The 24,394-nt window shown below is 42.8% G+C and overlaps 1 protein-coding gene across 5 annotated transcripts in view; it reads right to left on the minus strand.

Moving 5' to 3' along the window:
- The window catches only part of LOC121283128 (DENN domain-containing protein 5A-like), a 337,338-nt gene that overhangs the window by 96,914 nt on the left and 216,030 nt on the right, over positions 1-24,394 (minus strand). For all 5 annotated transcript variants that reach the window (XM_041197268.1, XM_041197266.1, XM_041197267.1 and 2 more), the window contains 2 exons: positions 7,853-7,940; positions 7,179-7,260 (listed from right to left, as the gene is read on the minus strand). In XM_041197268.1, the coding sequence (XP_041053202.1) occupies positions 7,179-7,260; positions 7,853-7,940 (170 nt within the window). The remainder of the gene's footprint in view (positions 1-7,178; positions 7,261-7,852; positions 7,941-24,394) is intronic.

Genomic DNA, 24,394 nt, shown 5'->3' on the forward strand with positions numbered 1-24,394 from the left:
GCACCAGTTCATAATCGTCAGCCATCTCTGCCGCCTGTCTAGCTGTCTTAACCTTCTGGTCTTCAACATGGGTTCTAACTACAACAGGATGTGAATCTTTAAATTCTTCCAAGAGAATGATTTCCCTAAGAATTTCATACATTATCTCCACCTTTAATGCCTTTATCCAACGGTCAAAATTACTTTGCTTTACCCTTTCAAATTCAATAAAGATATGCCCAGGCTGTCTCCTTACATTCCGAAATTTCTGCCTGTATGCCTCAAGGACTAACTCATACGCACTCAGAGTAGCCTTTTTTACTGCATCGTAATCCACCGATATCTCTTCCAAAAGTGAAGCATAAACCCAATAAGCTCTACCTCCCAACCTACTCTGTAAAAGTAATGTCCAGGTTTCTTTTTACTGCTTCATTTGCCTAGCTACCTTTTCAAATGAATTAAAGAATGCCTCAACATCTCTTTCCTCAAAATTTGGGAGAGCTTGCACAAACTTCAACATCTCACCACTAGGTTTTAGGTTGGAAGTTTTGTCCTCATTAGATCTTTCTTCAGAATCTGAGATCTCTTTCTTGACTTCTAGGCTTTTAAGTTGATATTCTCTTTCCCGCTCCTTCTTTCTTTCCCTTGCCTCTCTTTCTTTATCCTTCTCTCTTGCCTGGAATTCCAGTTCCAGCTTCCTTTCTTTCTCCTGCCTTTCTGCTTGCTCCCTTTGAAATGCCCTTTCTTTTTCTGCCTTTTTTTTTCTTTTTCCTTTGCCTCTAATTCAAGTTTTGTCATTTCCTTTGCTTGTTCAAGTTCAAGCTTTTTAATTTCTAACTGAATTCTCACTACTCCAGCTGTGACTCACTCCCTGGAAAACATGGTCTCTCTGTCATCCCTTCCAATTTTAAATGCTGTGCTATTATCTCAACTATGTCTACTTTCCTCGCCCCTTCAGGTAATTTTAACTCCAATTTATCCGCCAAATCCATCATCTTACTCTTGGCTAATTTCTGTATAACAGTCAGTTATGTTTTCCATCTCTAAAAAAGTCTTAGCAACCTCCAACACCATTTCGAATTCCAACCCGTACAACATACCTCACAGCAACTCCAATTCCGTTGTCCAGTGCTTCTTTACCTCCATGTACTTGTTAAAAGGATTCACAGGTCCCACCAATGTCAAGGATTTCCAGTCCCAGGCCAATTATTATTCCACATCCAATCACCCACTAAGAGGTCCAGGGTACAAATCCTACTTTGTTACGACCCCAGCTGAGGTTGCGCTTGGACGAGCCTGATCCCAGAGTGGAACCCAGCTTGATTGATACTAACTTTTATTTGTTTGTGCAGATATGTGGAGAATAGCGACTGAACAGAGGCACAGGGGTCAGCTAACAAAAGAATAAAACATTTATTCAACAAGAAAAGATAAACTATATTACAATACTCCTTCACCCATAACTATACCTTTATAGATGTATACAGATTTGTAAAAATAACTCAAGTTACGAAAGCTATCTTGTATTCTAATGTACACAGCAAGTACACAGCCCATGTAAATCTATGGCAACTGTGGTCAGACACACCACACTCCAAAACCAAGTGACAAATGTCAGCTCAAATTGATGCTTTGAATCTCTCCTCAATTCCTCCCAGATGCTTGTCACACCGTGAGCCAACAGTTTAACTGAATTCTGTCCTTCCAATTTCCACTCTCCAAGGCCTCAACTTGGAATCTTCTCCCAAACTGACACTTTCTTTCAGACGCCTTCCGCAAGGTTTCACCTCCAGGGTTTAAAACTCTTCCTCTGATGTTCTTCTTCCCTGGGTCACACTTGCATTCAAGCTGTCTTCCATGCACTTTCTCAGCTGTCACTGTACACCCACTGCTTCATATGCCCATAGCAAAGAGTAACAGACTTTCAGCCATCTCTTTGGACCTTCTTGCCTCTTGCAAGTTGTTCTCACTTTATATCTGCTTTCTGCAGTTTTTGTATCTTTAATCTGAAGCTTGGAGCCTTTCTCTCTGTCCCTCACTCTTAACTTCACTTAACAAGACCTTTTCCCAGATTTCTATCTTTCCTTTGACTAGAAGGTCTTCTTTGGACTTTCCCTCCCGCTTCACTCCCATGGACTTTTGGGGATTTTCTTTAGCTTGGGGCTGGCTATCTGTTCCCTTTGCTCCAGTCTCTCCTGGAAGCAACTTTCAGAACCAATTGCAATCAAGTTTCTTCCAAAACAACTGCTGTTTCTCTTCTTGTGTGTGTGTGTGTGTGTCTCTCTCTCTCTGTGGGAGGGACCTGCCTCGCTGGCCCCTTGTTGCTAAGCAACAGTCCAATCCTTCTACCCCGTTACGTTTACCTTTACTTTATAGGAGTCATAAAACTCCTTATTAGAAATGTAAGCACCTTTTTAAGTGAAACTAAAACTCCATTTGACCTTTCTCAACACACAAATACAGAAATACAAAACAAACTTAAACTTTAAAGTTAATACTCATTCCTAACACCTACAAATACCAATATAACTTACTTAAACTATCTCTATTTCCTAACAGTTTCAGAGTTTGCAATGATACTGCCACTGTTTTTGCAGTGCAGTAATGCCCTCAACAGTGCACTTGCCATTTGAAGACACACTGCTGGTAAAAAGGAATACAAAGAAACAAGAATAACAAGCCCACAAAATATGACATATTAAGTGCCTTGATACAAACTTTCAAAGAAAGTTGGTAATCCATTATTTGTTAAGTAAATGTAGAGGCTCTGTTGTAACCTTAGTACATTTGATGGAAACTGAGCAATTTACATAAGCAAAATACTGTGGAAGCCAGAAATTTTAAATAAAATCATAGAGCAATTTACATGGCTCTTTTAGATATTGATAATTCAGAAAATAACACCTCGTTGCCTAATTTACAAGTGCTCGACTATTCAAATTGAATACATGCCTCAAATTCTCGGTGGTGAGGTGCTTGTCCAGTTAAGTGCAAGCAGGATTGCAAAGGTAGGGTTTAAAACTGATTAAACCTGAGTAGGGAGTTGACAATGAGGGAAAAATTGGACAGAAAGAAAAGCATAGAGATGGCCTGTGGAGAAATTAACAGACTTGGGCTTCAATTGCTGCTGACTATTTTGCTTTCAGTGCTGGCTCTGTGCTTAACTATTCCATAGCTAAGCAAAACAAACTAAGGAGGTCCCAGTTTGATCCCTTGTCTTTAGCGATATAATTAATCACAGCCTCACCAGCTGCAGAGACATTAAAAATATTCTCACCCCAATGCAGAGGGAGCACAAAAATGTAAAAAATAGTAGTTAGGGTTCTCATTCATGAAGTAGCAACTGCCTCTGATCACATGTGTGCATGTTTGTTAGTCAAGTTCAGGATTTGGTTCAGCTGCTGACAATCTACTGTCAAAGCTCACATGAGGATAATGGGCATTTGGGCAAAAACGTGAAACTTGACGCTTTCAGAGTGGATGGCAGAAAGAAGAAAAACTGGTAGAAAAAGTTGGAAGATTCTTTTCTAAGCCTGTAAATCTCACTTTAAAACTACAAACTTTAATTCAAATTATCTATGTTTAAATGGACCTTAGATTCAATCACACCAATGAAAATGGAATATTTTTCTCTTATAACCATCATTTCATGATATTTGTATTTGTCTGTCTGTTTTGGCGATGCCAGTGTATAATATTGTTTTCACTTGCACTGGTGTGGAAGATCAAAAGCAAAGAATGTGGAAATGCCAACAATGCCCACCAAACAAACTCGGTGAATGAATTTCAGAGACTAAAAATTACTTTACACAAATTGATTTCATGCCTCACTTGAGAGTTTTTAATGTCACAAAGTCTGACTCTGTCCTGAAGCCCCAGGGATATACGCTGAATTTTGCATTCAGCGGCAAAGGTACAGCACTCACCACTGACCTTAAAGAAAACTGCCCACAAAGGATTTAGCAGGCTTTGTGGCATTGATTTCCCCTATTGCAATGTCAGTTTCATTCTGGTGCCATCTATAGGGACCACAGCTGTCCAAGAACAGTGAAGTCATCAAACAGACTGAGCAGCCAGATTGAAGAATTCTCAGACAGCAAACCAGGATGTACAAAGCATTGATTAGCCTTCATTTTTTAATCATTTTATAGGGAGTGAAATAAAGATTAGGACATACACATAGAATTAAGATAGAAAATGAAATACTGCAATTAAACTTTAACAAGTAGAAAAATCTATAATATTTCAGACTTATTAAATCAGATTTTCAGGGCCAGCGTTGGAGTTCAGCAATAATTATAAAGTAGTGCACCATTAAAAACTCACTTACATTCATTCAACAAGGCTCAACTTTTTCAATGGTTTTTACAAGAATAATGCATTAAAAATTTGAAGTTCAAGTCAAATCAGTGATTTCTGCTGATTGCACCTATGAAGACTGCAAAAACACACCCTCTGGAGGAGAAGTGTATCACCAACAGTAACTTGCGTATTTTTATATTTAACTACACACAGAAGTTGCTGTCAATTTTAACCAGTAATGATGGTGAACGCTGACAGTTTTGCCATTATTAAAAGTGAAAATTCCAAACTGTTGGTTCAGGTGGTATGTTCAATGCCATTCGACAATCTACACTTAAGTTTATGCATAAAGTTTAAATTTGTCTCAGTGACATCCCCAAAATCTTGCTAGGAGTGTTCAAATGACAAAATAGTTCAGGAAACTGAAGCAGCAACAACAAAAATAAACTCAATTACATTCTAAGTTGGTCGATAATATACAAAATGACTCACCTATATACTTTTTTTTAAAAATCCCATCAGACTTAATTTTTGGTTCCCAAACTAGACAAAATCAATTCTAATATGTCACTCCGTACAGTTTGTTTAAATGGTGTGCAATTGATTTCACTGCTTCGCCATGAACTTTATTTTAAAATGGTGCAATTATTATTACATTATATCAGAAATATTCTTTGCAGTCAAAAGTACTCATCCATAAGACTCCTTTGTAAGAAATAAATCACATGTGGTAACTGGCATTTCTGTTCAAGATGATGCCAGAGAAATATTCAATTCGAGTTAGCGAAACACAAGACTGAGTGAGACAAACTGATATAACTGCGGTAGTGTTTTTCATTCATAGAACAGCATCAAATCAGGGGTTGCAAGTCATTCTATAACCAAGTGCCAGGCTCACAACAATAGTTATATAATTAAATGCTCTGAGGATCAAGTGAAACGTTGAATTGCCGGCAAACTGTAGCAAAATGTAGGATTCGTTATTGGTTTACCTGCATTTACTATATCAACTAAAATGAAAAGAGACTTGTGTGTTCTACAGGATAAAATTTGGGCACATGTGCAGTACAATATACCTGGACTACTAGGACTCATCATCCCCGATAACAGTAATGGTTGTACCCTTAAAAAGGATAATATTCACGGCTCAAAGTAAGGTCTGAAAAAAGGAATTTCTGTAAACCAGAAGTGCATTCTCCATTTATGTGAAAATAACATGCCAATTATGAGTATTTTGTAACAGAACAGAAGACAAGGGCACAATTTAATTGCACAAAAGCTTGATGCAGCTGAGCTGTACAGATGAATAAGTTCCATTGAAGTGCACACATGTGCTTAGTAAGCAAGAACAGGACTGGACTCAACTAGTCTCCACTGGAAAATAGTTTGCAAACAGTCTGAGCTCACACATGAAGAATGGCTATCTGAGCACAATACTTGAATACTGGGAGCTGCAGAACTGCACTACAGCACGAATCAGCAACTTTGAGAAAGGGGAAGAAAATGAAAGTACTTTTTTTATATAGCATCTTTTGCAGGGGGCTCCCAATTTCTTCACAGCTAAAGAAGTATTTTTGAAGTCTAATCGGTGTTGGAATGTAGGAAATGTGGCAGTTATTTAGCCCTCAGCAGATCCCACAAAAATAACCTAATAATGACCAGATAATCTGTTTTTGTTATTGGTGAGGATAAATATTTGCCAGGACTACCCTATAATTCTCAAAATATTGCCATATGTTTTTCACATCTGCCCAAAGGGGCAGATGGGGCCTCAGCTTAACATCTCATCTGAAAGATCACAACTCCGATAGTATAGCACACTCTCAGTATTTACTGCTCCGAGCGTCAACCTAAATTTCATGCTCAAGTTCCTGGGATTGGTACTTGATCCCACAAGTTTGAACTCAGAGGCCAGAGTGTTACCATTGAGCCAATACTGCCCACTGGGGTGTTTCTAACAGAAAGTATCATCTAGAACCTAATGGCAGCAATAATTCAATTTCATGGAAATTATTTAAAATTAGTTATAGAAACTATTTGAAAATGATAGTGTATCCGAGCCACGAGAAACAAAAAATATCATAACTAGGGTGGGAGAGTCTTAGAATGGTAAGTACTGTATTTTTAAGCAGTATTTGCATTGCAGCAGTCAACTAACTACAAAGGTAAGATTGCTACTTTTTCTGTTTCTCAAATTCAATAGTTTGCACTATTGCCCAGCAGATGGCACTGTTAGCCTTCTTATCTGATGCAAAGTTGGTACACTAAGATTCCTAGAGCACTGTTTACAAAGTCTGTGAACATTCAGGGGTCAAGGAGCAATTTCCAAGATCTTTCCCACAGAATTGATCCAGAGTTTCTATCTCTGTTATTTATTCCTCTCCCAGGACATGGGAGAGGGGCGACAGGAGTCATGCTGTTAAGTTACACCATGACAGTATGGGACCGGCTCAGTAAACCAGCTGGTCTTTTCCTGCCTGACAATTTTATATGTTTATAACACCAACATCATGGATCAATGGATCTGAATAACCCTTTATAGAAAAGAAACATCTGTAGGAATATAAAGTCAGAACAGGGGAGTGGACTACATTGGATAGCTCTTTCAAAGAACTTAAAAAGGCATGATGGATTGAATTGTTCCTTCTAGGTTGTGTGATTAAAGTGTAACTAATTCTGTAAGATCAAGAAGCTTTAAAAACTTACTCCAATTATCAAACTCCCTCATCCGGGAGCTTAACAATATCTTCCTTGTGTACTGTTCTATCATACTATCACCAAATAGTGAATCACGCAATTCAAAGTAAGTCACCATACTTTTTCCTTAAGATAATTTAAACACTCAATTGAAACATCTTTGGAGCCAAGTAACAAACAGGTTAGGATAATGAACTTGCCTCATATCCTGGGTCAGAGAGATCTTTAAGGGAGGCATGGCAGGACAATCAAATTTTCTCCTCTCCAGATCTTGGATGATTCCTAAGGATAACAAGGATATGTGGATTTTAACATATTTACAGCTTCATTTCTGCTCCTCACATCCTTAATCAGGTGGTATCAAACGCACTGATATACAGGAATGGAATATGGTACTGTCATAATGGGCTATGGCAGTGTGGTGTTATTTACTGGGCTGATAAACTCAAGGGCTGGATCAATAATCCAGAGAACATGAGTTTGTATCCCACCATGGCAGTTTGAGAATTTGATTTAATTAAAACAAAAATCTGGAAATAAAATACTTGTATCACAAAAAGTGAACATGAAGCTGTTAGAATGTTGAAAAACCCAGCCAATGTCTTTAGGGAATGCCCATCCTTACATGGAGAAGAAAGTTATTACTTGACACATTTACCTACCTTTATCTTGTGGACATCTGAAAGAGAATTACGGTTACAGAGACAATTTGGCCCATCTGAATTCAGCCACCCTGAAAAATTCTAATGTGACTCACCTGTAATATCCAATTGTTTCTTAAATGATTCCACTACTTTATCTGGAAGTTTATTCACATGTAATCAACACTTGGCAAATTTCTATTAATGTATATTCAAGGCTGAAAACTCCCTACCTGTGCTGTTGGTGCTTCCTAATACAGCTTCTTTTTTTCCCTTAGTCTCTTGGTAATGTAACAGGTGAGACCATAGTGCCGATTTACCCTATCAATAGAAAATACAGCATAATGTAATATTGATGTTTATATAATACTTTTCATGCAACTTGCGGAGTTCTGAACGCTGGCTCCCGCAAATCGTTTTTTATAACAATTAGTTTGTTCATAAAACATTGATACTTAACAACGCTAGGCCTCAACTGCTCTCAAAGAGGTAAGTGCTAACATGGCAGGGGTAGTAGTGATTGTTTAAAACAATTCATTTTTGGTGAGCATATCAATGGCCTGCACAAGTTAAAAATAGTTGCTCGACAATTGCAATATGTTCAAGATGGAGTCAGGATATGTTTTGCCATCACCTGTCACCCTCTATATCCACAGCTCTAATGCTTCAGAAAAGTAGAAGAGATCTGAAGCAGCCTGCATAAACTAAACCCTTGCAATGGAGGTCAACAAGAAGAATGAACAAGTGCAGATGCTGAAACTTCTAACAGTGATCAGGGAAGATACACTATTCCACCTTGCTGGATTGAGCCAAAGCTGGAAATAGAGACAAGATGCTACTAGTGCTGACAAAGTTTTCTCAGTAATGCAACTGTGTAAGAACAATTAGTTTGAGAGATGTAAGTTTAACAGATAAATACAAGAAACTGGGTAGACATATGACCAGTATCATACAGTACTTCAAAAAACTTGTTGAAGACTGCAATTTACATTCTAATGCCAGAAGAGATACTCAGAGATTGACTTGTGTTCAGGATTGCAGATACAAAGGTGCAAATAAAAAAATACTCAGAGGTTAATGCAACCCTTTTGAAGACTTTATTATACATCTAAAAGTGTGGTGATGCAACTCAAAGTCATAGGGGATATGAGCAGAATATGAGTGCACTCACCTGCTGGAGATGAAGATTGGCAGGGACAGTATGAGTCTGGATTCTTTCCCAAACTACAATCAGAAGTGATTTCCACTTCACCAGCCAGTAACAAGTGAGTAACTCTGGTGTCTTCTAGTGTGCATGCATTGCTTCCTTCTATTCTACATCCTTCTACTCTTCTATTTACAATGCACTCTTCTCTGATTCAGTGTAATTTGACAAAAACCTTGCAGCAATACAAGCATATAACATTTAAAAATGTTCTTATGTCTGCACATCACAATTGTGATAGAAATCACCACTGAATTATATTGATTGGAGCAGTAGGCTCAAAGGACCAAAGAGCCTACTCCTGCTCCTATTTCTTATGTTCTATGTTCCATAAATACAGGAAGCCAAGGAAATCCCAAGACACAACAAAGGCAAGCATTGCAATATCGCCAAAGGCATCCCAAAGACTCATCAATGTTGGAACTGTGGATAGAGACATGAGTTTCACAGAACAGAGCTGTGCCCAGTCTTTGGGACAATGTGCAGCAAATGCAGCAAAATCAACTATTTCACAATGAAATACTGTGAAAAAGAGTCACCAGCACTGTTACAACTGGTTCCCAGGTGAGGTCCCCTGATTTGCTGTGATCCTGGACAAGGTACCCCAAATTGTTATGCTCCCGGTGGCACCCCTTCTTTATTCAACCACCTCAGTCAGTTGCAATAAGGTTAATTTACAAAAGGATCCCTTCCCTCGTGGATACCTTTTCCCGGTCCAAATGTATTTATGTTTTAAAAGGAGTCAATTTAACCAGGCTATCCTGAGTCAAAGAAAGAGTGAGATTATTAGTTACTAAACATGAGAAAAAAAATTAAAAACACAACAGACGTACACACAAGGTAAAAATGAGAAAATTGAGTCCAAAAGTATAAGTTAAAAATATATATGAATCAATTCTTTAGCTTGTCCTTGAGGAGCAGACAGTGAAATGTTGCAGCCATTAAGTTGGGGTGATTCCGGAAGCGCTGACTTTGGCAACTGAGCAGTTGGTTTTGGAGATTCTTGGTTCTGCAGGTTGGCTGAAAGTAGTTGTCCTGTTTCCTTTTTGACTGTAGTTTTGCTGTCTTGTGACTTGCTTCCAACAATCAGAGAGAAAGGTATTTTTTTTAACCTGCAAGCACAGGATGCCCAATTGGTGTTCTTCAGCTGTGACCTTCACAGCACACACACCGGAACACCAGACTAACACACAGAACTAAGGTTGCAGTTGGCTTTTTTAAACCCCTTTCCTTGTGTATTCCTGGAAGGGAAAATACAAACATGTCTTTCGCCCAGATCTGTTTTCCTTTCAACTCAGTTCATTTCATAAGTCTGGGATATAATTCAACAAGTGGTGGTTTTGGCTGAGCTTTCCATTTTCCATTTTCTCTGCAACCACAGGAGATTATAGTTCAGTTTGTATTGTATCTTTTCCATCAAAGTGCCTCCGTCTGAAACCGGCTGTGCCGCACCTTTTAGTTGTGTTCTTTCTGAACTAGTTGGTCAAGTAATCCACATAGGAGTTTTCCAGCAAGTGGTTAGCTTACAGTCTTAGCCAGCTTTTGCTGTATGCCCTCTTTTAAAAAAAACACTGGTCTTACGTAAAAGTTCAATATGTCCATACGTAATTTGGAGATAGGATCCATGGTCATGACAGTGCATATGCATACAGCAAGGGCAATACATGACAAACCAAGGACAGAAAAAGTCTCCATCATCATTGAGGCCAGTGCTATTAGTTTCAAAGATTCACAGTATGTTGCAGGCAACTAACTCAGGTTTTAAACTGACACTGGCACAGAATGTGTTATGATTCCATTTCACCAATACAAAAAAAAATTGAGGGGACTAAGACCTCACCCTGCATTATTTTAATAAAATAGATACAGTATTCCTCATGGCTATTTCTAAAATTTTAAAAACTGGACAAAGAGCTTTTAAAATGACTGAAGCTATGTCTGTCTGTGACCCTTGAACTAAAGGAGCCACCATGGCAGTGTCGTAGAACCTGCACCTCTTTATCTTTGAAGAGACACTAACAAACACCACTGCACCCCCACCACCTCCCCCCCCCGCGCCCCCCCCAACCGCCCCATGGGCTGCAGAATCCAAATTCAAAGAGAACTATATAAAGGCCATATGCATTTCATAACCCAGGTTGGCCAACCAGAGTCTACTCGTCTGCTGGGACAAAGGGCCCCACAACCTTCCTATCAATTCTTAATGGTTGAGACATTTAATCATCTTGGGGACACGGGTGAGGGATGCACATCCCTTGTCAAAGACAATGTGGAAAGGTGGGAGTCAAGTGACATGGACCTCTAGCTTATGTAGCAAAATATTGCCTGGCTGCACTGCAAAATCTCAGCTGCAATTTTACCATCTAACTAGCAACATCACAGAAAAGGGGCTCTGCCCAGATTGAATACCTTGCCCTATCTATGCTGTTTTTACTGGAACTTCTGTACCATCACCTACAAGATTGATTCATCTCTGCATCTCTGTCTCAACATGTTAACACCACCTGAAAAGTGACATTATACAGTATCGGTCCTCAACCTGCCAACCTACATGAAGGAATACCTCAATGGGCTTTGATTCTGGATTCTGCAACCCACATGAAACATCATTTCTTTTCTCTGTAGTCTATGCACTGTGAACCTCTCTTTTCTCTATCCCATTTTTACTGTATGAAAGCAAAGGAGGAAACATTGCGACCCTCCTCCCTTGTTCGAGTGTGTGCATATAAACTAGCCCTTTGAGTTCATCCTATCTTGAGTTTGTTGTAGGGTTATTGATAGAAATTGGATCAGACCAAAACCGAGGGGATTGGGAAATACACCACCGCTTACAAAGGGGAAAACAAATTAAAACACCTTTCTATTTATGGACGGGTGGTGAGAGCAGAAATTGGTGCTGTTTAAATTAACCCCCTTCTTGTCTGTAAAAGACAAGATTTTAAGCCAGCAGAGGTTGAGCCAATTAAGACAGAGATTGTAGCTTAAAAGATAATTAAGAATTAGGGTCAAACATGGTGATTTTAGGTACAAACTGGACAGTAAGTTCATCGCTAGCAAAACAATATACCCTCTGCTCGGTAAAATGGCCCATGTGGGTATGAACATCAATAGTGGGAATTTTAATAGGATAGCAGAGGTGGGTTTGAAGATGGGCTTGCCAGCAATATCTCGCTATTGGCTGGGGTGCCAGCACGTTCCACCTCTGGCCTACTACCAGGGAGGCGGCTTATGGGAGAGTGGCAGTTATCCATCCACCAGAACAAGTAGCAAATTAGGTCAATTAAAAAGCAAATTGAGGGCACTCTTCACTCGCAGACTGTATTTTCCAGATGGCAGGCAAGGCACTTGATGTGGCTGCAGCCCCTAGATGGCATGGTGGCAGCAAGCGGGAGGCAGGCCAGATTGGTGTGGGGTGGGGATCAGAAGCATAACCAGCAAACCAGCAGCAGTCTACTGTCACAGCCACTCTCTGGAGGGGTTCCCTCACCACAATAATGGTACAAAATATGCGGTGGCCACAGCTGCCAGACCATTTATAAGTCTTCAGAGGGCATCTCCATTCTGAGGCACACTTGCAGTTTCCCGCCTCCAGTAGCAGTGCCCACCTCTCCCAGTGGGCTGTCAGCTGCCCAGTCCCTCAGGTTCTCCCATTGGCCCAGCTGCCATTGTTAATTGAACAGGGCTCCCAGAAGAAATTGGCTACCTTCTCGAAAATATCCTCCAGGATTCCACTTTGGCCATTTCTGGGTTCCTGACCTGGAATTCAGCCTGGCATCCGAATTACAGCCCTGGAACAAAAGCTCAGCCCATTAAATCTACAGATACTGAGGAAATTAAAACAACAAAGAAAAATAACTCAGGATGAAGCATCAGCAGACAATGAGCAATGGGCCTGCCTTCAAGCAGAAAACACAAGGCAGGAGATGACTGAGGAATTTAACAGAGCGTCATCTACTGATGTACCAGTATACATGCTTTACAACCACAAACCACTGTCCAAGGAATGCTTAGTATAGAAACATCCTTGAGTCTTCAGTGATGGTGCAGGATAAGTTGATGGAAAGTGCCATATCAGGCTTGACAAGGCAGTAGAATTGAACCGACTTGCCACAAGTCACGTACCAGTGATTTTAAGTTGAAGGGAACCCTGAAATTTCATCATTCCTGTAACAACACCAACTTCATGGATCAGTTCAACGGTAGTCAAAGCAGAGAAGAGCAGCACACTATGCGTCTGCTTAGATCCCAAAGGTTTAAACAAAGTTATCAAGTGGGAAAATTATCCTCTCCCGACTACAGAAACTGTAGCTACACACCCACAAGATACAAATGCCTTCATGATTCTCCCCATCTGCAATGGTTTTGGGCACAAGTTCTGAAAAACAATCATTACATCTAACCACATCCCACATGCCTATTGGTCAATGCTGTTGAAAGCAGATGCCATTTGGGATCAGTTCACCATCCAAAGTCCTCCAACGCAAAACACGCAAGTTGGTGGAGGCCTGCAAGGGATGGAGCTAATCATAGTTGATTTTATAACTATCGGTTTTGGACAAGTGCTTGAAGAGGCAATTCTTCAAGACAAACACCCGGAAGGTCTTCTTTAGTGATGTTACAGACACAATGTTGTGTTAAACCTGGGCAAACTGAAACTTCCTAGGCAAGAAATATATTTTATTGGACACATTGCTGCATGGACGAGGACTTTGTATTGAACCAGCCAAAGTTAAAGCAATTTTGGGGTTGCCATCACCAACTTACTTAACAGGGTTCCAAGGACTGCTTAAAATTATTCAATAGTTGAGTAAATTTCTCCTGCATCTGTCAGACATTACAAAAATACTAAGAGATTTGACACAGAAGGAAGCAGAATGATTCTGGGGCAAATCACAAGAGCTGACTTTGCAATGACTCAAACCAGCAGACGCAGGCACCCGAATGTTTTGCTATGAAAATCTCAGGGAAGAAATTGCCATACAATGTAGCACAGCTCAATCTGGATCAGAGCAGCAATGATGCAGAACAGACAACCAGTCATACACATTTTCAGCAAAGACAAGATATGCCTAGATCAAGAAAGAACTTGTGGTAGTTATGTTCACCTGTGATAAATCTGAAGCTCACATCTATAGTCAGATGGTTGTAAGTGTTGAAACTGACCACCGTGCATTGGAATCAATAGTGCTCAAGCCATTAAACAGCCTGCCAAAATGACAATAACCTACTCACTGATGCTCAGTTTGGGTTCCACCAGGGCCACTTGGCTCCTGACCTCAGTACAGGTTTGATCCAAACATGGACAAAAGAGCTGAATTCAAGAGGTGAGGTGGGAGTAACTGCCTTTGACATCAAGGCAGCATTTGACTAAGTGTAGCATCAAGGAGCCCTAGCAAAACTGAGGACAATGGGAATCCACTGGCTGATGTCGTACCTTGCACAAAGGAAAATGGTTGTGATTGCTGGAAGCCAATCATCTTAACCACAGGAGTTCCCAGGCCCAGAATTGTGAGCTGCTTCATCAATGACTTTCCCTACATCATGAACTCAGAAGTGAGAATGATCACTGACGATTGCACAGTGTTCAGATGAAGCAACAATCTATGCCCACATGCATCAAGACCTAGACAAAATTCAGATTTGGTCTGAAAAGTGGCAAGTAACGTAAGTGTCAGGCAATGACATTTCCGACAAGAGAGAATCTAACCATCTCTCCTTGACATTCAATGGCATTACCATCGCTAAATCCTCCACCATCAACATCCTGGGGATGACTATTGGCCAGAAAGTGAACTAGACCAGCCATATAAATACTGTGGCTACAGGAGCAGTTTAGATGCTGGGAACTCTGCAGCGAGTAACTCCCTAAAGCATTCACAAGGCACAAGTTAGGAGTGTGATGTAATACTCTCCACATGCCTGGATGAGTGCAGCTGCAACAACACACAAGAAGCTCAACAATATCCAGGATAAAGCAGCCTGCGTGACCTATCCATCATCTTAACCATCCACTCCTTCCACCACTGATGCACAGTGCATTGTGTACAATATACAAGATGCACTGTAGCAACTTGCCTTCGACAGCACCTTCCAAACCCATTACCTCCACCACCTAAGAAAACGGCATCAGACACATGGAAACACCACCACCTGCAAGTTCCCATCCAGGTCACACATCATTCTGACTTGGAACTATATTGCTGTTCCTTCATTGTTGCTTGGTGAAAAATCTGGAATTACCTTCCTCACACTAGTGCTGGTGTATCTATCCCATCATCTTCTCAAGGGGAATTAGGGATGAGCAACAAATGCTGGCCTTGCGAGCAATTCTACCACCCCATGAAAGAATTTTAATTAAAAACTACATAAGGAACTAAAGGCAGTCACACATTCAACACACATCAGCATAGAAGGTTGTACCTGCAGAGATACTGGCCTTGGATGTCAAAATAAACTCAAACTAGACATTGCTAAGTGAGTTATCTGTTGGGCTCATCAGAGTTTTTCAAATAAGAGCATGTAACTCTTTCGAGTACAAACACATTTCCATCTGTTCCTATTCAGATGAAGTTACATTGTTTTATAGTTTGCATTGTGAGATTTGAACTCTTGATCTTGGGGTTACAAACCAAAGGTTATGGAGTGACTTGTGTAAAGTACATGACCACACCCTGTTCATCGTGTGTGATTACTCCTGTAACTTCATCAAAGTAGCCAGACTTCAGTTACACCACGTGGTGTTCTGAGAGAAATCAAGGAAATATTTGAGAGGTTGAAGTTACCAAATATCCTAATAATAGGTAATGGTCCACAATTTACATCAGTAGAATTTGCAGTAATTGTTAAGAAATGGAGATTTAAATACGAGACTTCATCACTTCATGACACAGGAGAAAAAGATAATGGTAAAAGGGAAGGGAGAAATGGAATGAGCAAAGAAGGTAGAAAGCAAAAGAAATAAAAAAAGGAGTGAGAAAAAAAGAAATGGAGAGCGCATGACAAACAGAAGAGTGCACAAAAAAGGGGAAGCACACAAAGAAACGGGAGAGCACACAAAGAAACGGGAGAGCACACAAAGAAAACCAGAGGGATGCACAAAAAACCAGGCGAGTGCACAAAAAGGAGAGGATGAGAAGAACCAAAGAGGGTCAGAGAGAAAAGAAGGAAGGAAATAAAAAAGATAAGGGAGGAATAAAATAAATAAACAAACTGCAGCAGCTCCACTGCAGCAATGTCAACTTCTGCCCCAGTTCTGTTAAACTACAGGTCTATCCTTCAATATTCCCAGAGCCTAGCTCTGTCCCAATGCTACCAATCCTTTGGACCATCTCACATGCACTTAATCTCACTTCCCCCAGTCAGTATTACTAAACATCAACACTGGCAACTTCCTCAGGATGGGGGGTTCTCCCTATTGACTGCTGTGATTGGCTTAAACCCCATTGTCATGGATTTTTGCCAGAGTTAGTGATTAATCAGGACGCACCTGAGGAAACTTCTACTGCAGGTATCTAACTCCAACTGGACATCCTACATGTTATCTTGCTGCCTATTCTCAGGCTTAAAATTGGTAAGGGATAATAATTAAATACACAGTTAAAGGAAATTACTATGTGTACGACTCACTTGCAGCTTTCACAAAGCAATATATGGGGTCATGGAAGTTAATCCAAAGAATCAGTAAAAAATTGCAAAATGTCACTTTATAAATACAAAGTGTCTTATTCGGCCACTGTAAATCAGTATTCTTGATATTAACCCCTACATGGCCTAAATACATCTATTGCTATAAAACAGTGTATCCTTTGACTCATCATAAGCAATGTCATGAAGATGTGCATGGATTTCACACAGAAATAACCATTTACATTCAGTAAAATATGCTTTTTTCACTTCAAAACAGGCCTCATTGATGAACAGGGGAGGCAATTGTTACCAACATGATATTTATAAGATTGTTATTATTTTGGGACTGTGTCTTTAACTTGTGATAAAATGAAGGGTCCATGTGACCTGTTCTGAAGTCTGCCTGATAACAGGCCTAGATGATATGGCTGTTAAAGATTAAAAGGAGGCCTGGGTGTTTGCTGGAAAGAAGGTGTAAGGTGTTCACAGTTGGAAACAGTGGCAGCAGCATTATGCTTACACTGGTTAGACGGCGAGCCTTCAAAGTCCCAGGAAGATGTTGAGAATGTCAGGTTATAAACAGTTATACTTTAAACTGTCATCTTACTCCAAGAAAAAGAGAGTTGAAGAAGGATTCAAGGACAGCTAATCAGTATTTCTACCTGGATACAAGGCCTGTGTGATTCATGTACCATGGAGATGGGCTTTGAGAGGAAAAGGGCTTCCTAAAGATATTCCTGAAACCCATAGACAAGACAGTTTTCCAAAATTAAGGAGAGGGACAGCAGCTAGAGGCCGATTATGGTTCACTGTTTAGGAATACGGATGGCACCTGGCACTCGGATTGAAAAAGAACATGGAGAGCAGGGAGACTTCATTTTAAAAAGAGCTCGAAGAGTGGGGAAACTTCATTTTATAAAGGGCATGGAAAGCGAGGAGATTTCATTTTAAAAAGAGCGGGGAGACTTTATTTTAAAAAGAGCATGGGGAGTGAGGAGACTTCATTTTAAAAAGAGCACAGAGAGCAAGCAGGCTTCATTTTAAGAAGAGCGCAGAGTGCGGGGAGACTTCATTTATAAAGAGTGCGGAGAGCGGGAAGACTTCATTTTGTAAAGAGCGAGGCTTCGAAAAGAGGCATGAGAGGGAAAGAGCAACGAGACTTCATAAAGAGCACGAGAGGAAGAGGAGACAGCGATTGGTGAGTGACAGGTGAGTAAGCACTTCATATAAAGTTTAAAATATGTCAGCTAAGCTCGGCCATGTGTATCCTGCGGGATGTGGGAAGTAGTGAAGGCACAAAGTACCCTCGATGACTACATCTGCAGGAAGTGTCACCAGCTGCAGAAACTTGAGCTCCGGGTTGTGGATCTTGAGCGGCGGCTGCAATCACTGTGGTGTATCCGCAAGGCTGAGGGTTATGTGGATAACACATTTAGAGAGGTGGTCACACCGCAGCTAAGAAGTACACAGGCAGAGAAGGAATGGGTGACAGCCAGGGTATCTGAGAGAAAAAGGCAAGTAGTGCAGGAATCCCCAAAGCTATCTTGCTCTCTAACCGCTTTTCTATTTTGGATACTGGTGAGCAAGATGGTTCTCAGAGGACTGTAGCAACAGCAAGTTCGTGGCACCCTGGGTGGCTCAGCTGCACAGGAAGGGAGGTGGAAGTGCTATAGTGGTAATTCCATAATTAGTTTCCACAGCTGTAGATGTGGCTCCAGGATGATATGTTGCCTCCCTGATGCCAGGGTCAAGGATGTCACAGAGCAACTGCAGGACATTCTTTTTGGGGACAGTGAGAATCCAGAGGTTGTGGTCCACATTGGGACCAATGGCACAGGCAGGAAAAGGGACGAGGTCCTGAAAGTGGATTTTAAGGAGTTAGGAATGAAATTGAAAAGCAGGACCTCAAGTGCAGTAATCTCAGGATTATCCCCAGTGCCACATGCTAGTGAGCATAAGAATAGGAAGATTGAGCAGTTCAATATGTGGATGGAGAAATGGAGTAAGAGAGGCTTTAGATTTCTGAGGCACTGGGACCAATTCCGGGACAGGTGGGGCCTGTACAAGAAAGATGGGTTACACCTTGACAGGACTGGGCCTAATGTTTTCACACGGAAGTTTGCTAGTGCTGTTGGGGAGGGTTTAAACTAGATTGGCAGGGGGATGGGAACTGAGGGGAAATTCATAGAGGAAAGGAGAAAAACTGCCAGTGGGAAGTAGAGAAGTATTAACTGATAAGGAAGATGTATCAGTGATTAGTATCAAGGTAAATAGAACAATTGGAGAGTTTGATAGAACTAGAGTAGGCTATAGTAAGTCATTAGATGGGGTCAGAGCAAGGGGAAAAGCCTAAATCAGGATTAATGTGCATGTATGTGAAGGCACAGAGTGTGGTTAATAAGACTGGTAAACTTCACGCACAGGTTGACAAATAGAACTATAACATTATTACTATAACAGAAACCTGGCTCAAAGAAGGGCAGGACTGGGCATTAAATATTCCTGGTTACAAGAAGAGATAGTAAAGGAAGAAAAGGGGGGTGGCAGTATTGATTAAGGATGGTATTACGGTTCTGGAGAGAGAGGATATCTGAGAGGGGTCAAGGACGGAATTTCTCTGGCTAGCGCTAAGGAATGTAAAAGCTTCAATAACATTGATCGGCGTAGTTTATAGGTCACCAACTAGCGGAAAGGATGTGCAAGAATTATAGAACAATTATAACAGGGGAATTTAATTATCCAAATACAGACTAGGATAGGAATAGTGCAAAGGGACAAGAAGGGCGAGAGTTCCTGAAATGCGTTCAAGATAATTTTCTGCAGCAGTATGTTTATAGTCCAACCAGAGAATAGGTACTGTTGGACCTCATTCTGGGGAATGAGTTGGTACGAGTGGATCAAGTAACAGTGGGAGAGCATTTATGGGACAGCGACCATTGTACCATAAGGTTTGGGTTGGCCATGGAGAAGGACAAGGAGCAATCCAGAGCAGGGATAATTAATCGGGGGAAAGCCAACTTTGATGGGATGAGAATGAAATGGTGGAAAAGACAGTAGCTGAACAATGGGCTAGCTTCAAAGAGATAGTATTGCAAACAATGTTAAGGTATATTCCCTAGAAGGGGAAAGGTAGGACAAATAAATCTGGAACACCCTGGATGACGAGAGAAATAGAGGTGAAGATGAAAAGGAAGAAGTACGCGTATGACAGATGTCAGGTAAAAAGTACAATGGAAAATCAGGCTGAATATAGAAAGACCAGAGGGGAAGTGAAAAATCTAATCAGTAAAGCAAGGAGGGAGCATGAAAAGAGAGTAGCAGCTAACGTAAAAGGGAATCCCAAGGCTTCTATAAGCATGGAAATAATAAAAGGGTGCTAATAGGAAGGACAGATCCATTAAGGGATAAAAGAGGAGACTTGCATGTGGAGCAGGAGTAGTAGCGGAGGTATTAAATAAGTACTTCACATCTGCCTTTACGAAGGAAGAGTATGCTGCTCATGCCAAGATGCACTCAAGGAATTTACAATTGAGAAGATGTTAGAAAGGCTATCTTTACTTAAAATTGATAAGGTACCAGGACCAGATGTGATGCATCCAAGGATACTGAGGCTGGAGAGGGTGGAAATTTCAGAGGCGCTGGTGATAATCGTCCAGTCTTCCTTAGACACAGGGGTGGTGCCAGGGGACTAGAGAATTGCAAATGTTACACCCTTGTTCAAAAAGGGGTGCAAGGACAACACCAGCAACCACAGACCAGTCAGTTTGACTTCAGTGGTAGGGAAACTTCTGAAACTATAGTTCGGGACAAAACCAATAGTCACTTAGACAGGTGTGGGATAATTAAGGAAAGCCAGCATGGATTCATTAAAGGAAAATCATGTTTAGCTAACTTGAAATTTTTTGAGGAGGGAACAGAGAAGGTTGATAAGGGCAATGCTGTTGATGTAGCGTATATGGATTTTCAAAAGGCATTTGATACAGCGCCACACAATAGACTTGAGCAAAATTCTAGCTCATGGAATAAAATGGATAAGAAATTGGCTGAGTGACAGGAAACAGAGTAGGTCTGAAGGCAGGTCTGTAGTGGGGTTCCTCAGGATTCAGTGTTGGGACCCTTGCTCTTCTTGATACGTATTAATGACCGAAACTGTGGTATGCAGGGCATGATTTCAAAATTTGTGGATGATACATAAATTAGACGTATTGTCAACTGTGATGACGATAGTCTTAAACTTCAAAAAGACACAGGGCAGAATTTTGCCCTTGACGTGCAGGCGACTTGGCGGCGGGCGGGCAGCTGATTGCCACCGCCAAAATGGGCCGTGCTGCCATTTTGCATGGGCGGGCCAATTAAGGCCAACCCAGCGGGTTAGCAACTCCCGTGTAGAACGGGAAAATTGTTGTGGAGGCGGGCATGGTCAGACCGCCGGTTCCAATGGGGAACCAGCAGTTTGTATAAAGAGTGGCCAGGCAGCCTCGTTGAGGCAGTGCACCATGGCCACTCGAAGAGAGAAACAGGCCGCTCTCAGAGAACAGGAGCAGGAGCAAGAGGAGGGGGGGAAGGCAGCAGGAGAGGCCAGCAGGGGGCCAGTGTGCCCCTCGCTTCTCAGATGCGTGCCTTGCTGTCCTCCTCCAAGAGGTGTCCAGCCATCAGGATATTTTGTATCCGGAGGATGGGAGGAGGAGGGCCCCCCCCATGTCACCAGCCAGGTGTGGGAGGAGGTGGGTGACACAGTAAGCGCCCATGACGATGTGCGGCACACAGGAACAATAATTTGCTGCGCTCTGAAAGGGTGAGTACCATGTCGGCCTTGGTCATTTGACCCAGCAGGCAGCCTTAGCCTTTGAGCCCTCCCCCACACCCCCATGTCTTAGTGTCGTTACTGCATTGGGCATTTGGCGCACGCTGGGTGGGCAACCAGCTAGTGACCATGCTTACATCAGCCTTAATGGCTGAGGAGAAGATGGGTTCTCCCTGTAGCATATGTTGGTGTTTGTCACATTTGTGTGGTCTGGGGGCAACCTGCAGGGGAAGCAGCTAGATACATACTCAGAACTCCAACACGTCATATTGATGGTGATGAGATGGTGGAAGGGGGGCCTCAAGGTGTCATGGCCAAGTGCCATCTGCTGGCCTCGGCGCCGCACCTAGTTGCGCCTCCTTGCCATGGATGCTAAGACCCGTGTGTTAGTCAAAGAGACGGACGCTGAATGTGTCCAAAGTGTCCATTGGGGAGGGGGTTGGGACCAGCTGTACGATTTCTGGGGACTGATCACCAGTAGTATGGACAGGAGCCGCTGGAGGCCTCAGATGGGCCACTGTGGTTGGGGTGCAGAGTACATGAGCGATCAGCCCCAATAAATCCTCTTTTCTGTTCTGCAGGCAAAAACTGAGCACAATCGAAGAGAGTGCCAACGGACTGATGGTGGGCACGCCCTGCTCCAGCGCTTCACCACCTTCGAGGAGCAGGCTATGGAGCTGGGAAGGTAGCAGGTGGCCAGGGCAGCAGGTGGTGGCGAGGCTGGGGTGCAGCGGCCAGGTATTTGAGATCCACAGACCCATCCACTCTGTCTGCCCACCATCCAAACCACTGATGGTTGCTGCAGTTGTTAATGCTGCAACACTGCTCATTCACAGACCGAGACACTCTGACATGTGGGTCATACACAAAGGTCCCTCGTCCCCTTGAGGGTGTGCATCTCCAGCACCTTCCAAAGTCGCCTTATCCCATTTGTGACCAATATCCCTGTGGCCTAACATGCCATGGCATCGCTGCTGCACAGTCAAAGACGTTTTGTATCTTAGGGGGGTTGGTACGTCCACCACCCTTTCAGTCAGTGCACCCCACATTACTCTGTCCAAAAGGCCCTCAGCACCTCACCTGTCAACCTCATGGCACTCAACTTAAATAAATGCCACCACGTTACTCATCCCTGCGCCAAGGGGAAATGTTGCCTTCTGCCCACCTGTTCTATGCCCCTCATAATGGTATGAAGGTCAATAATGTGACTTGTCAATCTCCTGTGATCCACTGCAAATGTCGCAAGTACTTGCAATGTTTCCTCATCACCACATCTATCCAGGCCAGCATGCATCTAGGTCAGGTACCTCTGCACTTTCCCCACTCCAATGGCATATAACATTCCATGTGGCATTCCTTAGGCCATCTGACCAGCCTGTCTGTATGTGCGTCTAATGTTTGGGCCTCATCTTGACTCTTTTCCACCCCACCAATGTTCGTCTCCTTAGGGTCCTGAAGGGTGAGTGACTTATGAGGCTGGGGGGGAAACGGATGAAAGGTTTAACTGACTGAACGCTAACTGATGCACTGTCCTTGTTAATTTCAGCATCACCACCGCATGGCTGCGGCCAACGAGGCCGGAGCCCCCCCCTCCACACCTGAGGGCCAAGACGGGCAACTTGCAGCACATCATTTTAGCCAGCCAAGCACCAGCGCAGCCACAAACACTTCGGTGGGGAATTTAATGTCAACTAGTGTCCCGGGTCACAGTGGAGAGGGCACTTCACAATCATTAGAGGAGATGGCAGGGACAGAGAGTGACACTGGCGCCAGCAGCCAGAGGGCTGCAGGGGACCAGGCATATGCTGAGTCCAGCACTGATGATGTGCCTCTGGAGTTGTCAACAATGCAGCAGCAGCTGCAGGACAAGCGGCAAGAATCATGTTTGCATCTGGCAGGTTGCATGAGGGTGTGCTTCAGTTGGTCTCTGTAGTGGAGGAGTCTAGGCAGAGTGTCAGTGAAGGCATGAACCTCAGGACAGAGCTTCACGCTTCCTCCACTGAGAGATTGGCGACTCTCATGGAGAGGGGCTTCGATTGGATGGAGACTCTTCTGATTGGGTTACACTCTGACCTGCCAGCCCTCACAGCAGTAATGGCCATGGGTGGTCATTCCCAATGTGGGAGATGTTCTGGGCACCAAGTGTCAGCGCTCGGTGCCCATGCATCTGCGGTGAGCAGGGAGGTCCAATGTGACCTCACATCGGCGCAGCAGCTGCCTGTCATCGCTGCGAGCTCCTCTCAGCGCGCTCCGGATGAGGACAGCAGCTCCTCCACCCCTCTGCCTGTTAACATTGCATCCGTTGAGGCTGCGACAACTGGGGAGGTGCCAGTTCTGGAACTGGCCAATCCCCCCAAGGTGGGGCTATCACAGGCTCCATGGACCAGAGGACGCCTGCCAAGGTACATCAAGACGCCAACAGTACAGCAGAGTCAGCAGGCTGTCTCACAAACTACTCCGAGCAATGGAGCGGCACCTAGACGTAGCACCTGCAAACAAAAGCATAAGGCACATTAGGCACTCCACGGGTATGTCACTGGTGATTTTGTGTTGGCCCTAGATTAGGGAAAAAATAGTTATGTTTGTCATAGAGACGTTTCTGTTTTATGTTGGACAGAATAAAGTCCACTCTTCTGACCATGACTGAGGGTGTTTCCTTTGCGCTGCATTTATGCGTTTCACAGACATCTCATGAGTGTTTGAGTGGACATTGATGTTTCTGTACTAAGCCCTTAGTTGCAGATGATGTGGTGGAAGATGTAGCACCTAAGTGACATGTGTGGAAGCGCCAGGCAATGCTGGTCCTGCTGATCAATGTGTGTGGAGCTAGCTGAAGGTTCGTTAGATTAAATTGTCCCAGGTGTCCCTGCTTCTTTGGTGTAATAGCGGGTCAGAGTGCTGCCCCTCATCCTCGCCCTGTGCATCCTCATCCTCTGAGCCACGGCTGGATTCATCATGTGCAGCCTCATCCAGTGCGTCAAGGTCTTTATCGTCAACTGCATCCCCCCTTTCCAGCACAAGATTGTGCTGAGCGCAGCATGCTACCACTATCACAGAGACATGATCTGGGGGGTACTGGAGCGCACCCCCTGAGCGGTCCAGGCAACGGAAGCGCATCTTGAGAAGACCAATGGTTCTCTC

This window comes from Carcharodon carcharias, chromosome 10 (genome assembly GCF_017639515.1).
Source record: "Carcharodon carcharias isolate sCarCar2 chromosome 10, sCarCar2.pri, whole genome shotgun sequence".
Taxonomy (NCBI): Eukaryota; Metazoa; Chordata; class Chondrichthyes; order Lamniformes; family Lamnidae; genus Carcharodon; species Carcharodon carcharias.